General features: G+C 38.4%; 2 protein-coding genes across 2 annotated transcripts in view; both read right to left on the bottom strand.

The window, feature by feature from the left end:
- The window catches only part of LOC309502374 (uncharacterized protein), a 60664-nt gene extending 58385 nt beyond the window's left edge, over positions 1 to 2279 (bottom strand). The window contains exon 1 of the mRNA XM_082174767.1: positions 871 to 2279. Within this exon, the coding sequence (XP_082030893.1) occupies positions 905 to 2071 (1167 nt within the window). The 5' untranslated portion in view covers positions 2072 to 2279 and the 3' untranslated portion in view covers positions 871 to 904. The remainder of the gene's footprint in view (positions 1 to 870) is intronic.
- The window catches only part of parp14rs3 (poly(ADP-ribose) polymerase family member 14-related sequence 3), a 36803-nt gene that overhangs the window by 14768 nt on the left and 6292 nt on the right, over positions 1 to 15743 (bottom strand). Inside the window, exons 7-15 of the mRNA XM_082174589.1 lie at positions 12640 to 14678; positions 10977 to 11046; positions 10681 to 10785; positions 10487 to 10549; positions 10232 to 10408; positions 5740 to 5903; positions 5624 to 5654; positions 5408 to 5512; positions 2288 to 2350 (exon numbers count right to left, since the gene is read on the bottom strand). Of these exons, the coding sequence (XP_082030715.1) occupies positions 2288 to 2350; positions 5408 to 5512; positions 5624 to 5654; positions 5740 to 5903; positions 10232 to 10408; positions 10487 to 10549; positions 10681 to 10785; positions 10977 to 11046; positions 12640 to 14678 (2817 nt within the window). The remainder of the gene's footprint in view (positions 1 to 2287; positions 2351 to 5407; positions 5513 to 5623; positions 5655 to 5739; positions 5904 to 10231; positions 10409 to 10486; positions 10550 to 10680; positions 10786 to 10976; positions 11047 to 12639; positions 14679 to 15743) is intronic.

Genomic DNA, 15743 nt, shown 5'->3' with positions numbered 1-15743 from the left:
AATGAAGCCTATAGGCTACAACTGACTCCCATAGTTTACAGCATTAGTTAAGAGATTTGTTTTCCTTATGAAATTTGCAATGTATTGTACCTGATATCCAAAATAATCAATATTGAATCGAATCGAATCGAAATCGAAATCAAAATCGAATCAAATTGTGAAATTTGTGTCAATACCCAGCCCTAGTTTCTACAGTGGCCCTAAACGGACAAACGTGTTTTTGTGTTGTTCTGCATGCAAAGAAGCTATAGCTAAAGTCAGCGAATAAAACACTGACACAATGATGAACAAGTTACAATAATATTCGCAATAACATATAGTTTTACTGAATAATTAAGTGAACATAATTTCTTAATTTATCTTTGTAAAGAAACATCATTGCTTAACTGGCTACTCTCTGCTGTCTCAGACGACGACGACATCACTTCCTGTCGGCCACTGGTTGCAATTCGCAACATCACTAGAGCTTTATTTTTGCTCAGTGTGTTTTGAGGACTTTTAGTGGAACCAACAAACTTCTGTATGATTGTAAAGTGTGTTCGTGCATCTTTCATCATAACTCTTGCTGTGATACTTTGTATCTAATGACATTTAGACTTTCGGTAACAGTTTACTTAAAGCCTTTATGTGTAATGCATTAGAAAGGCATTCATTGTGTACGTTAATATGCATTATATATCTTCATAATCTTTGCAGATTCCGTGTTACATCTGAAATTGGTTGTTTGTCATGTGTTTAAATGCATTATACTTTCTAAATGCATATCAATGAATAGATTAGTGTTTTAATGCATTATAACTGTGGTTACAATTATTCATTCATGCATTATAAAGTGCATTGTCTTTTTAGAGCTGTAGAATTTAATTTTGCCTCATATTTGATGAAGTTTGCATCATCAATTATGTTATTTTTTCTGTTTATCACCGTGAAGCTGCTTTGAAACTGTATAATCTGTATTATAAAGCGCTGTAGAAATAAAGGTGAATTGACTCTTTTGTGTGTGTGTGTCTCTCTCTCTGTCTGTGTGTGTGTGTCTCTGTCTGTCTGTCTGTCTGTCTGTGTGTGTGTGTGTGTGTGTGTGTGTGTGTGTGTCTGTCTGTCTGTCCGTCCGTGTGTGTGTGTGTGTGTGTGTGTGTGTGTGTGTGTGTGTGTCTCTGTCTGTCTGTCTGTGTGTGTGTGTGTCTCTGTCTGTCTGTCTGTCTGTCTGTGTGTGTGTGTCTCTCTCTCTGTCTGTGTGTGTGTCTCTGTCTGTCTGTCTGTCTGTCTGTCTGTCTGTCTGTCTGTGTGTGTGTGTCTCTCTCTCTGTCTGTGTGTGTGTCTCTGTCTGTCTGTCTGTCTGTGTGTGTGTGTGTGTGTGTGTGTGTCTGTCTGTCCGTGTGTGTGTGTGTGTGTGTGTGTGTGTGTGTGTGTGTGTGTGTCTGTCTGTCTGTGTGTGTGTGTGTGTGTGTGTCTGTCTCTGTCTGTCTGTCTGTGTGTGTGTGTGTGTGTGTGTGTGTGTGTCTCTGTCTGTCTGTCTGTCTGTCTGTGTGTGTGTGTGTGTGTGTGTGTGTGTGTGTGTGTGTGTGTGTGTGTCTCTGTCTGTCTGTCTGTCCGTGTGTGTGTGTGTCTGTCTGTCTGTCTGTCTGTCTGTCTGTCTGTGTGTGTGTGTGTGTGTGTGTGTGTGTGTCTCTGTCTGTCTGTCTGTCTGTCTGTGTGTGTGTGTGTGTGTGTGTGTGTGTGTGTGTGTGTGTGTGTGTGTGTGTGTGTGTGTGTGTGTGTGTGTGTGTGTGTGTCTCTGTCTGTCTGTCTGTCTGTCTGTGTGTGTGTGTGTGTGTGTGTGTCTCTGTCTGTCTGTCTGTCTGTCTGTCTGTCTGTCTGTCCGTGTGTGTGTGTGTGTCTGTCTGTCTGTCTGTCTGTGTGTGTGTGTGTGTGTGTGTGTGTGTGTGTGTGTGTGTCTCTCTCTGTCTGTGTGTCTCTGTCTGTCTGTGTGTGTGTGTGTGTGTGTGTGTGTGTGTGTGTGTGTGTGTGTGTGTGTGTGTTTCTGTGTGTGTGTGTGTGTGTGTGTGTGTGTGTGTGTGTGTGTGTCTATCATTTAATCCCACCAGACTTACAGACACATAATCATTTAATTATTTACATACTGTTCTCACAAGACATTAAAAATGGATTGAAAGTTTCTCACTTCAATTTGTTTAACATTACCAGTCCCTGTCATTCAGTATCGGTTCGGCCCAATCACACCTGATCTCTTGCTCATGTGACTGATTATCCTCCAGGTTTGATTATGTGGTGTGTAACGTTCTCTCACCGTGTTTTTGACACTCCTGCTCCACAGACGCTCCCGCTGCTTTAAATATGGCACCCGATACACCTGAAGAACAAGGAGCTTTTGAGCTTGTCAAGGTGAGACACACTGAACATCATGTTTAAAACATCATATTTCGGTGTAGGCTTGCATAGCCATTCAAACCATCGAACCCTGACTGCAACCAAAGAGAGTCGAGGACAATGACAGCAAATAGAGTACATGAGTTGTTTCTTATTCTATTATGAACTTGTATTTTTAAACCATTTTAGTGAAGATTTAAATGAGTCATGACATGATACATTAAATGTGCATTGTTCTTTTGACATGTAAGAGGTCTTTGTACCATTAAAACATCCTGCAAGTTTCATTGTTTACAACGTCCTTCCTCATTATAAACTAGGGTGACCACACGTCCTCTTTTTCCAGAGGAGGGGGGGGGGGGGGTTTATAAATTCATGAAAATGTCCGGTTTTCACTGTTTTTCATGGGACCTTTGCACACAAAACATATGAAACCAGCTTCAGCTTCGCCCCGTCTTGTTATAATCAGCGCGTTCCTCAATCCGCAGCGGCACCAAGCAGAGAGCACGTCAGAAAACAGAGGCCTGTGTGTGTGTGTGTGTGTGTTCATCTCAGCCTCATTGGTCTGTCACTGCTCGTCAATGTCAGAGTAGGCGGACTTTGTTCACAGAATTTTAGCAGCGTGACTCGAGTCGACGCTTCTGTTTACGGTCAAGTGCGAGATAAGATGTAAGTAGCTAATAGCGTAAAAAAAAAAAGCCCAAATGTAAATTCACAGATGATTTACAGAGAAAATTCCCAAATAAAGGTGCTAGCGACCTAGAAGCCCACATAAGGAAAGTAAAGGCTAAAAGAGAACATCAGGAGGATTGAAATTGTTTTTTACTGAAATAGTGTAGTAGATTATTTTATTTTATTTTATTTTAACCTATGGCCATGAAAAGAAATAGTGTCATGTAAAAGGTGTTAAAAGCTAAACTATTTAAAAAAAAAAAAAAAAAATTCTATTGTTGCGGGCCAAACGAAAGGATGTATTTCTTTATGTATTAAAGTTGCAAGGTTGTGAATGCATTTGTCAAGTATTTTTTGATGCATTCACCCCTCAGCCACGCCCCCACCCTTAGCCACGCCCCCACCCTTAGCCACGCCCCCGTCCTCGTCCTCTTTTCTGAAAACTAAAATATGGTCACCCTATTATAAATAGCATTTATTTAATCAAGCTCCAAAAACGTCTCGTTTTGATATTATTTTAATGGCGTCCTCCTGAATCATGTCGGAGGATTATATGTTTGTTCAGAGCATTTGACTGTCGATTGTTTTGTAAACGAGGCACAGTGTAATAAAGAGTTGTGATGGATCTGACAGCAGCTGCATCACAAACCCTAGTAGATCTGTGGCGTATTTTAAGCCCTATTCGGACGGGACTAGTGTGACATGGAGAGGTGAAGTAAAGTAATGATTACCAGAGCTTCTCTGTGATTTTAGTCCTGTCTGAATGTGCATCTCAGTGATGATCACGGACAATGTCAGTAAAGATTACGGCGACTTTTACCTTCAGTAAAAAGGTCTGGAAAAATGACCTCAGGTGATACTAATCCTGTGCGAATAGACCCGCTGTAAATATGTACGTAAATATTCCGTCATTTCCTGTTTAAAAGTAGTTTTCCGCAGTTTCTCAAGTATGGAGACGCTTGATAAAGCATCAGTTGCGTTCTAGACGCTGGGACGAGTCTGTGGCAAAACTCAAGTGTTTCACACACACCATCAGATCAGAGAGAAGATCGAACGCACTTGTTAGAGGCACGAAACTTCTGTTAGCGTTAGATAAGTGCCTTTAACACAATCCAATCTGAAGTTAATTAATACATCATTCGACCGGACATAACTGTTTTATATACACTACCGGTAAAAAGTTTTAGATCGGTAAGATTTTTTATGTTTTTAAAAGAAGTCTCTTCTGCTCACCAAGGCTGCATTTATTTGATTAAAAATACAAACAAAAACAGTCATATTGTGAAATATTATTACAATTTAAATCAGCTGTTTTCTATGTGAATATCTAGTAAAGTGTAATTTATTCCTGTGATCAAAGCTGTATTTTCAGCATCATTACTCCAGTCTTCAGTGTCACATGATCCTTCAGGAATCATTCTAATGAGTATTTTATGCTCAAGAAACATTTATGATTATTATCAGTGTTGAAAACAGTTTACATTTTTATTTCATGATGCTATGATGAATAGAAAGTTCAAAAGAACAGCATTTATCTGAAATCTAAAGCTTTTGTAACATTAAACACTACCGTTCAAAAGTTTGGGGTCAGTAAGAATTTACATTTTATTTTTGGGGGAAAGAAATAAAATAAATCAATACTTTTATTCATCAAGGATGAGTTAAACTGATCAAAAGTTACAGTAAAGACATTTATAATGTTAGAAAATATTCTATTTTAAATAAATGCTGTTCTTTTGAACTTTCTATTCATCAAAGAATTTTGAAAAAAACTGTTTTCAACATTGAAAATAATAATGAATGTTTTTTTGAGCATCAAATCATCATATTAGAATGATTTCTGAATAATCATGTGACACTGAAGACTGGAGTAATGATGCTGAAAATTCAGCTTTGATCACAGGAATAAATTAAACATTAAAATATATTCAAATAGAAAACAGTAATTTTAAATTGTCATAATATTTCACAATAATACAGTTTTTTTTTATTGTTTTTTATCAAATAAATGCAGCCTTGGTGAGCAGAAGAGACTTTTCTTACCGATCTAAAACTTTTGACCAGTAGTGTATATAAATATAGGTTATATGTGTTTGCGCACGTGATCTCAGGAAGCAGCGTAACACACACATGACGACAGGAGTGACGGCGGTGTGTAAATCCAGTTACTCTCACACTTCTGCTAGTGTTACTGAGATCTCTAATCCCGTGCGAATTGGCCATTAATATTACAGACGTCCTGTGGTAAAACTACATCACTCCATCATCTACGCTTGTAAAGCTAATCCCGTCCGAATAGGGCTTTAGAGTAAATGATGTGTTCATATAAAAGTGTTGTGTATTTTGAGTTATACTTGATCATACCGACCTCCTCTCAGGCTCATGTCTCTGTTGGTGGTGTTCACAATCCCTCGGACAGTTTCTGTAGTGATGTCCCCTTTCTTTACCTCAATCCTGACGCTTCCGACTTTGACTATAGAGGACGAGAAAGATTGAAAATATTCACTATTACACTGCAACAGGCTTATTGTGTATCTAAAACACTAGAGCATTGCTATAATAAGCATGAGGAGGTTGTCGAAACCTTGATTTTCGGGCATCTTGTTGCATGCAGGCTGCAGGAAAACAAATTGAACAAATTGAATATGATGGAAAAAGAAATCTGGGAACTATTTTTGTGAACTATTCATTAGTATTAACCTTGTTCCACACTTTAAAGTATTCCCGAAAGTCATCAAAGACCTTCTGATCGAACGCCACTATAGTGATGCTCCTGAAGCAGGAGGAGTTCGGCTCCTGCAGATGTTTCTCGATCGCTGTGAGAATGGCTTTGATGGATTCTTCCGGTTTAAAGCCGCCTCGTCCTGCGGAAAACAAGATTATTGCTCAGGATATTGATATTTCTTATGGAAGCCCTATTTTCGCCACGTAAGAAAAAATACATGCTTTCATAAATTATTATGATGACATTTAAAATATCATTAGTCATAATTATAAGAAAAAGTCTTATCTTCATTTCATGATGACTTTGTCAATTTAAATTTTTTACTTATTGTCATAATTTTGACTATCATAATGACTTTTTGTCATAATGAGATAAACAGTAAAAATTCTGACTTATTACATTAGAATTATGACTTAATGTCTTAGTATTTTGACCATCATAATTATTACTTTTTATGTCATCTTTTACTTTGTCTTACTCATAATTATGACTTAGCATGCCATAATTATGACTTTATATCTCATAATGACAAGTCATAATTTTGACTGTCATTATTTCAACTTTTTATCTCATAATTACAGTATGAAAGCATGTCATTATTATGATTTCTTTCATAATTTTGAGATTGAAAATGACTCAGTACACCATAATAATGACTCATTAGTATGACTTTTTATGTCAGTTTTGAGTCATATTTCTTTTTTTTAAATTGTTAATTAAAAAAATTAATAATGAGTTTTTGTAATAATTTCAAAAAATTTAAAAAGTCGAAATTATGACATAGTACATCGTAATTATGACTTAATGTCATAATTTCGAGTTTTTATCTCATAATTATAACTATGTCATAATTATGATTATATCTCATAATGACGTATGTCATAATTTCGACATAATTTTATCTCATAATTATATCATAAAAATAGAAATAACCAGACATGCGAGATGTCGAATTGGTCACACAAGACTCACCCATGTATATTTATTGAAAGACATGATTTTTGTGAGTCTTCCTTTCATATTTTATTGTAATTTCCTGCTTTAAATGATATTAGGCTATTTTAATTTTCAGAAAGTACATTAAAGGACATTTTTAAAAAGGTTTTTAAAAAGCAAAATATTAGAATTAATGACAGTAATGACATAATTATGACAGTCATAATTATGACATTTTGTCAATTATAAGATAAAAAAGTCAAAATTATAACTTAGTACTGAAGGGGTTGGATTGGAATCCACTGCTGCTTCAATGTATATGTAATGAGTGATTATAATCAAGGTATTAATCAATATTTTTCGTTCTAAATATCAAATGAGTTGAAAAACTTCTCTGGAGATTTTACTTTGTTATATATAGTGGTCTGGTGATTACTGAAATGTTCTTTTCATGTATTCTTTAATGTCAGTATTTGATATCTGAATGCAGTAACAGTGCTATCTCATTTAGCCCGGCTTCAAGAAATTAAATAGGGAAATGTTTTGTGTTTGAGAAAGGTCTTCAGCATGTTAAAACACACATAGTTGAAGCCAATAGTTTAAGGGACCATTTCTCAGTTAAAGCCTTACTTTCCAGTTAGACTAAAATGTAGCTCTTCTTGAGAAAGAACGCATTATCTTGGATGCTTTGAGACGAGACTCCTGTTTATAGTTAGAGCCTGGCCAAATCCAACCTTGGAAAAGCTGTGTGTCGGTGTGTGTGTGTGTGTTAGTCTTCTTGGTTACAGGTTAAGGAACCACTGGCATTGTTGGAGATTGAGTGAGTTGTTGTTCTGGACATGCTGGTGCCCAGCAACCCAAATCTGCGACCTGGAAGGTCACGACGTGCCTAACTTCAGGGTCCGAGTGTCAGCTGCATAATCTATGGAGATATGCTTCAGTCTATCTGTATATGTGTGGACAATTACTATGTTTATCAATTTCTTAGCCAATCAGAATCATTCATCCTATAAGCAATGACGTAGCTTAGACCTTGGAAATGGTATAATTGCTGTGTGTGTGTATGTGTGTGTGTGTGTGGAGTAGGGTTTAACTGCTGTGTGTGTGTGTGTGTGTGTGTGTGTGTGTGTGTGTGTGTGTGTGTGTGTGTGTGTGTGTGTGTGTGTGTGTGTGTGTGTGTGTGTGTGTGTGTGTGTGTGTGTGTGTGTGTGTGTGTGTGTGTGTGAGTGTGAGAAAGCCAAGAAAGACAAGCCACCCTCTTTTTCCATCATGGGCAATGAAATTAAAGTGTATGCGCGCCATGAAACTTACTGCTACCTTGGACATCGGTTCAACATCGCGGGCGAATGGGAAGAGCAAATACACGAACTTAGCAGTGAATACTGCAAAAGGCTGGATATGGTGGATTCATCCCCCCTCCCTGTCGTAATGAAACTACAGGCCATAAGAGAGATTGCCCTTTCTAAAATACAGCATCTCTTTGCAAATATACATATCCCTAAATGTATCTTAAATGAGCTGAATAATAAGACTGTAGGCCTGGTAAGACGCTGGATAGGACTAAATACACACTCGACAAGAGATGTCCTGTTTCACAGGTCCAGAGAAGGAGGGCTGGGCATCCCTCACATAGAGTGGGTGTATGTTGCCGCCAGAATAAGCAACCTGTTAAGGATGTTAAATAATGATGACGCAGCCGTGCGTGAGCTTGCCCGAGCCTCACTTCTACTACATCTGGGGAAACGCAAGGTCCCTCTTTCTACATCAGATGACGCCAGCTTCCTCGGGTTCAGAAGAAAATCCAATGGAAAATTGGATACCAATACACCAGGCTTTGGCGTGCGCTCGGACTGGCTGGACCTGAATGACCTCTGCAACCGCACTAACATCCAACTGCGCTGGAGGAATACAGCAGGACAGTCGGCGGAAGTCAATGAGAACATTGTCACAGATTCAACCATCACGGCAGAGGCAACCATCACAACTGGCGACAACATCCAACTCCTTGACCCTCAAAACATCAGAAGGACAATAATCGATCACTTCCATTTGTATATGACACAGCACTGGACAGGCTTACGCCTACAGGGACAAATGGCCTGCCTGCCCTGTGCCGACCATAACGTATCACATACAGTTCTGAAAAATACAGCCCTACAAGACGACATCTACAGATTTACAATTAAAGCTCGTCTTCAGGTACTACCAACAAAGTCCAACTTAGCAACATGGTTTCCATCTGCACATGAGCCGTTTTGCCTACAACATCACAGCCGACAAAGAGAGACGATCGCGCACATCCTTAATGGCTGTTCTGCCTACAAAGGATTATACATCCTGCGCCACGACCGTATAGTTGCACTCTTAGTGAAGGAGCTCAGAGACAATGTCAACCTTACCACAATCCATTGTAATGAAAAAATTAAGACAGACTGGTTCTCTCCCTCACATGAACAGTGCGCTGCATTGGAAACTGCCATAAATCACTTACCAAATACACCTGACATAGTTGTAATTAATGAACACATCAAAGCCGTTACAATAATAGAAATTGGTTGCTCTTTTGATGCTTATATGGACACCTGCTATGCTGCAAAACTGTTGAAATATCAACCATGGTACAATGTCTTCAATAACTTTGGCTACTCCTGTAAAGTTATTGCCCTCATTTTTGGTAGTTTAGGCCATGTGCACAAGTTGTGTGTAAGAGGCCTGCAGATTTGCGGACTACATAAGAACAAGGCCAAAAAACTGACAAGATATTGCTCTGTATCAGCAGTAATTGGTAGCCTCTACATATGGAGGCGTAGGTGCCACCTTTACCCTTAATGTGCATAATGGACTGAGATATTAGCTGCTGTTGTACATCTTTCTGCCAAATTTGGATTATGCCATGATATATGCTTATCTTTTAATTCAAATAAAGAATTTATATGTGTGTGTGTGGTGTAGGGTATAACTGCTGTGTGTGTGTGTGTGTGTGTGTGTGTGTGTGTGTGTGTGTGGTGTAGGGTATAACTGCTGTGTGTGTGTGTGTGTGTGTGTGTGTGGAGTAGGGTATAACTGCTGTGTGTGTGTGTGTGTGTGTGTGTGTGTGTGTGTGTGTGTGTGTGTGTGTAGGGTATAACTGCTGTGTGTGTGTGTGTGTGTGTAGGGTATAACTGCTGTGATCTGTGTAACTGTAAGCGGGGTTACGGCCTACGAACTCCTGTGTGAGTCTTGAAGCTGAACTTCTGCTGATGAAACTGCAAACTATCTTCAGTAAAACTTTTCTTAAATTTTTTATAATTCTGACTCCGGGTCTTCTTTCAAACATCTGGTCCATGGGTCCTAAAATGTTAACCCCTAACAGTACATCATAATATCAATTAGAACACCTAATATGTCAAAATGTAAACTTTTTATGACATAAAAATGATTTTTTTTGTCATAATTATGATTTTTTTTTCCCCTACATGGCAGAAATGGGCTTCCATAATTCCTCTAAAATAGAATATTTGTAAATATCAAACATAATATTTTTTGTCATGCCTGTTCCGATGGCAGGAATGGCCAGAGTTGTGGCCATTGTTCCCTCACAGAGGTTCAACACCTTTCCCAGAGAGGCTGTGATGTCTGCGATGTTATCCGGCCCGACCATCTGAGCGATGTTCTTACACTGAAGCACCCCGGCGCTCGTCATCACTGCTGAACCTGCATTCAGAGGAGCTGCAAACACACGTCTGAATCAAGTCACTCAGCATCGCCATTATAATATAAGCATATTCAGTGCCGTTATGATGATACCTTGCTTTTTGCACTCATCAGCAACAGATTTCCCTGCAGCTTTTAAGATGGCACCAGAAACGCCTGTAAAATGATGATGATTAGATGGAAATGAGACTGGAAAACACTGCATGAAAGGTAAAAGTGTGATGATGATGATGATGATGATGATGCAAGTCTGTTTAGTATTGATGCTATAGCAAAGACACACTTACCGGTGTTAAGATCTAAAGTTTTGTTGGATGAATTCACTATGACATCCACCGTTTCTTTAGTGATGTCACCCTTTTTAAGGCATATTGGCACACCATTGATCAGCACTGATGGAATTCCCAGTCAAGTGAAAAGAAAAGTACAGTAGTGAAATTACATTTATGCATTCGGCAGATGCTTTTATCCAAAGCGTTCAAGGTATACATTGTATTAGTTTCTGCGATCGAACCCATGACCTTGATGGTACTATTTGAGCTTCAGGAAGGCATACAAAATTATACATATATATATATAGTACCTCTTTTGTCTGATCCGTATTTAACCTTCGGGGATTGAAGGGGGATTTTTATTGACATGTCAGGAAATCCCTGTTAATGATAAAATACAGGTGATCAATCAAATCAAATAAAAGATGCACTGCAAAAAAAGATTCTCTTCCTCAGTATTTTTGTCTTGTTTTCCAGGATTAAACCCATTCCGAGTTTGAATATTTCCAAAAAGTGGCGAATGGGATGAAATGTCCATAACAAATTATATGAAGTGAATCCAGTTATAAATGAAAGTCCTAATCATTGTTTACATTTAGAAAATAGAAATGACCAGACATGCGAGATGTCGAATTGGTCACACAAGACTCACCCATGTTTATTTATTGAAAGCCGTTATATGATTTTTGTAAGTGTTCCTTGCATATTTTATTGTAATTCCTGCTTTAAATTATATTAGGCAATTTTTATTTTCAGAAAGTACATTAATGGACATTTTTAAAAAGGTTTCTCCTGGCAAAATATTATAATTTTTATTGAATATCAAATTGAAATATGTTTATTATTATTATATTTTTGTTTTAATTGTTTGTAGAGATAATATTCTTAAATGATTGCAATATTTTATCAATATTTTGCAGTATTTCTAAATTGTATTACTTTTGAGTTTGCCTTGAATATATATATATTATAGCCTTTGATAATGATATGGTGTAAAATGATGAATAAATAAATCTTGTTTTCCAGCCCAAATATCCAAACATTCTTAAATCAAAATACATTTACTTGAGATGCAAAATGACTGAAGATATTAAGTCGTTTCCTTAAATAATAATAATCAAAATGAAGTTTTTTTAGCTTAAAACAATAAAAAATAATCTATAACAAAATCATTTAGTTTTCTCTTTAAATTAAGTTTATTTTCTGACTTCAGATATTTGTTCTTGTTTTAAGCATAAACTCACTTAATATCTTCAGTAATGTTGCTTCTCCAGTAAATATATCATGATTTAAGAATGTTTAGATATTTGTACCGGAAAACAAGACAAAAACACCGAGGAAGAACCACTTTTTTTGCAGTGTTGTTAAACATTACAGGGGCCGGTTTCACAAAGATAGACTTTGACTGTGGCTTAGATAGTCAGACTTCAGATAGACATCTAAATCAGACCGTTTCACAAAGCACTTAAGACTCTGACTATCTTAAGTAGGACTACACTGCAATGCATTCTGGGTAAAATAAGACACTTTTTCAAAACAAAAAACATGGCGGATCGAGTAAGCGCATTCAACCGCTCAGTGCAGTTTACCCCAGCGGGAAATATGTGTTTGTTGGAGGAGTATAACAGTTACAAGGACATTTTACTTACTAATTTAGCGGAGAATGTAGTAACAAGAAGAAATGTTTAAATTATGAGCCATTTTCCCTTTTCTTTTGGCTGTTTGTAATGTAACTGATTGTTAATGCTGGTTGCCAAGGTAACATAGAGGCTTAGACCTAAGTTAGCCTGGGGGTAAGTAAAGGTGTCTAATGTTTTTGGTCTAAATTAAGTCAGTCTTTATTTTTGTGAAACAGTCTAACTTGCATTAGAGTCTAGTCTATGAGCACATTTTAGACTTGTCTAACACTATAGACCGGTCTAAAATAGCTTTGTGAAACCGGCCCCAGGTTTGTAAATTAGTAGGGGATCGTACTAGTTCCTGGATCAGAGCGTTGAACTCCTCAACGATCTTCCCATCTGAATCCACGACACTGATATTTCTAATGTTTTTAGCTGAATCCTGATGCTCGGAGCAGAACTGCAGTACGGCTGCTCGGATCGCCACGCAACTTTCTTTGACGGAGAATCCAAACGTGTCGCAACCGATCGCCGGCATTGCAATGGAAACGCATCCTTTCCCCTCGGCTTTCAGGAGACAGTTTCTCACGGACGACTGCAGGTAGACCGAGTCCAGCGCTTGACCTTTCTGCGGAAGCACGGCGTAAATGAGCGTCTCGGCGTTGAGTTTTCCAGCGTCGCTGACCAGCACATCTCCAGGTAAAAGACTCTGCTTTTCCTTCTTGGGAGTTTCACACACTTCTGAAATCTTCTCGCCTCCAAACTTGAGAAAGCGCTGAGCCACGGGGTTATTAAAATCTAGATTCCCATTCATCGTACAGATCAACGCGTCGGCTGTAAAATGGTGCACGTCTCCCTCGATGATGCTAAGAGTCACGAAATCGCCTACTTTGTGCGTGAAGCTCTTCGGAAGAGCAACTATGTGTTCTTGTGATAAATACAGGTTGCACTGCTTCTCTCTGGCTTTTGTTTTCACGTTGTCTTCGTGCTTTTCCAGAACCTTGGCTTCTCCTGCTTTGCGATACTTGTGCTTCTCCACAACAATGGATGACAGCTTCTGCTGTACGACATCCACGGCTTCTTTAATGTTGTCTTTAGGCGCTGTGACCTTCAAACCAGGAGAATTTGACGCTTTGCACGCAAGCATCGAAGCGCCAAGCCGCTTGAGTTGAGGGAGATCGGACAGATTCAGGCAGGACTCCACAAACTCGACCTCTCGCGCAGATTTCAGAGGGACGTTTTCAGTCGTTGGTTCCTTGTTCTCTAGATATCGCCTCACTTTTCCCGTAACATCCGCAACTGCGTTGGAAAGCCCGGATATTATAACCTGCATGTTTGATTGTGCGACCCTGACGACGTTTGCTTTCTCGCTTTCACCTTGAAGATTCCTGAGAAAGCGTGTTAAAGTGTCACCGCTTTGATTGGGAGAAATCAGCACAACCTCCTCTTTGAGAATCTCCCCGATTTTGTCTTCAACTCCCTTCAGGTTTTCCTTCTCAACCAAGATCCCGAAGAAATCCTTTCGGTTTAGGAATCTAGCTGGAATGTGGTTGTCCTGCTCAAACTTTTGAAGATCCAGCGACTTTAGAAAGTCGATCAGATGCGAAGAAAGCTTCAGCTGGTGCGTGATTATGTTCTTCTGTGCGTTTTTGATGAGCATCTCCACTGAATGTACTTTCTCCTTCAAACCTTTGAGGGAAATGATATGCTGTTTCTCATCATGGGATAAACTCACCTGCCCTAGTTTGGACTGTACGCGCTCTTTTATTAGATCAAATGTCTCTCTGCAGTCGAGTTGAATTGTGGCTTCGATCGTGTTTCTCTCCACTTCCACCTCGACAGCGGCGTTCTTCAGGAGAACCCTGATTTTATCCGAAAGGATCCTGACCTGCTCTTTCACTCCCGAAATTACAACTTTAGAGTTGCGCTCCTGAAAGGAGAACGCCGTATCAGCCGTGACGAGAGCGCCACAGTCCTTTTCAACTTTCCTCCAGACGTCCTCCTCTACTTTCAGCTCTTCTGTGTCGTATCCACTCAAGAACGACTGAACTCCTCTCGTTATCTTGGACTCCCAAGTTGGTGCGATTTGCATGGCGGTCAGAGACTCTTTATTGATGTCCATCTCCAGTTTTATTTCACTTGCTAATGCAGTGCTGTCAATGAAGACTTTGGCATGAAGGAGTTTGGCATCACTCTCCAGTTGTTTTCTACATGGTTCATTGGTTTCAAAGAATCGGAGTAGATCTTCACTGACAGAAATGTTGACTTTTGTGGTTTTGTCAGTCAGGGAGGGTTTTTCTCCAGTTAAAGCCTTTTGCAAACTTGAGTAAAACAGTGAAGCGTGAACATCTGTGCCGCAAACACTGTGTTTCTGTTCCACCACTGCATGTGCATCTATTAAAATAGAAGAGACAGTAAAATTATTCAGTAACACTTTACAATAAGGTTCATTAGTTAATAATGAGCAATACATTTGTTACAGTATTTATAAATCGTTGTTAATGTTAGATAATAGATATAGATAATAATAGTTAGATCCCAAAACACACCCCATTACTCATTAAGAGAATAGGGACAACCCTTTTAGACCATGCGCCAGGAGCACCGACCATTTTTCCCGCCGTTAAACTAGCAAAAGTGGATCCAGACACTCCCTAAGAGAACTTGCGCCCTGCGCTTTAGACCATGCGCTTAAATCGTTAAAATAGGGCCCATAATATCTTATGTCATTTAGCTTGTATCTTGATTTAAGAATGTTTAGATATTTGTACTGGAATACAGGACAGAAATACAGATTTTTTTAAATATTTTTTTTAGGGATGCACCGATATGAAAATTTTGGCCAATACCAATACAGTAATTCTTTATATCTGAAAGCCAATAACTGATATATTGGCCGATAAATCTAAATCCAAGTTTTGTTTTTTTTGAGAGAGAGCCTGATAAAAAATTATAAAAAAGTCTCCCCATTAAAATCCATATTCCAAGCACACAAATATAATGATGTTCTTTTATAGTTAATTCGGTAACACTTTATTTTACAGTGTCCTTGTTACATATGTTACATGTACTTCCCATAGTAATAACAGTAAATTATGCATAATTACATGCAACAAACCCTCAACCAAACCCTAATCCTACCCTAACCCTATAGTAAGTACATGTGGTTGCTTATTATTACTCAGTACTTAAATATATAATTACACTGTAACAATTACACCTTAAAATAAAGTGTAACCGTTCATTTTATAGCGTATATGACAGATTTGCGATGCGCATGTTGCACTTTACTGTATTTTCCAGTTTTGGAAGTGATTCCAATCATATTTCAAGCAATTCAAAAGCATCATGGCGAACAGTGTGCATCTGTGTCTCAGCTGAAGGTAATAATCCATTATTTATCGGCTTTAATATACATAATATATAATAATATAATATATCAGCCAATTTTTTTTTTAT

The sequence above is a fragment of the Leuciscus leuciscus genome (assembly GCF_965113295.1).
Source record: "Leuciscus leuciscus genome assembly, chromosome: 7".
Taxonomy (NCBI): Eukaryota; Metazoa; Chordata; class Actinopteri; order Cypriniformes; family Leuciscidae; genus Leuciscus; species Leuciscus leuciscus.
Note: the sequence above shows the minus strand (reverse complement) of the source record. Positions and strands in the feature narration are given on the sequence as shown.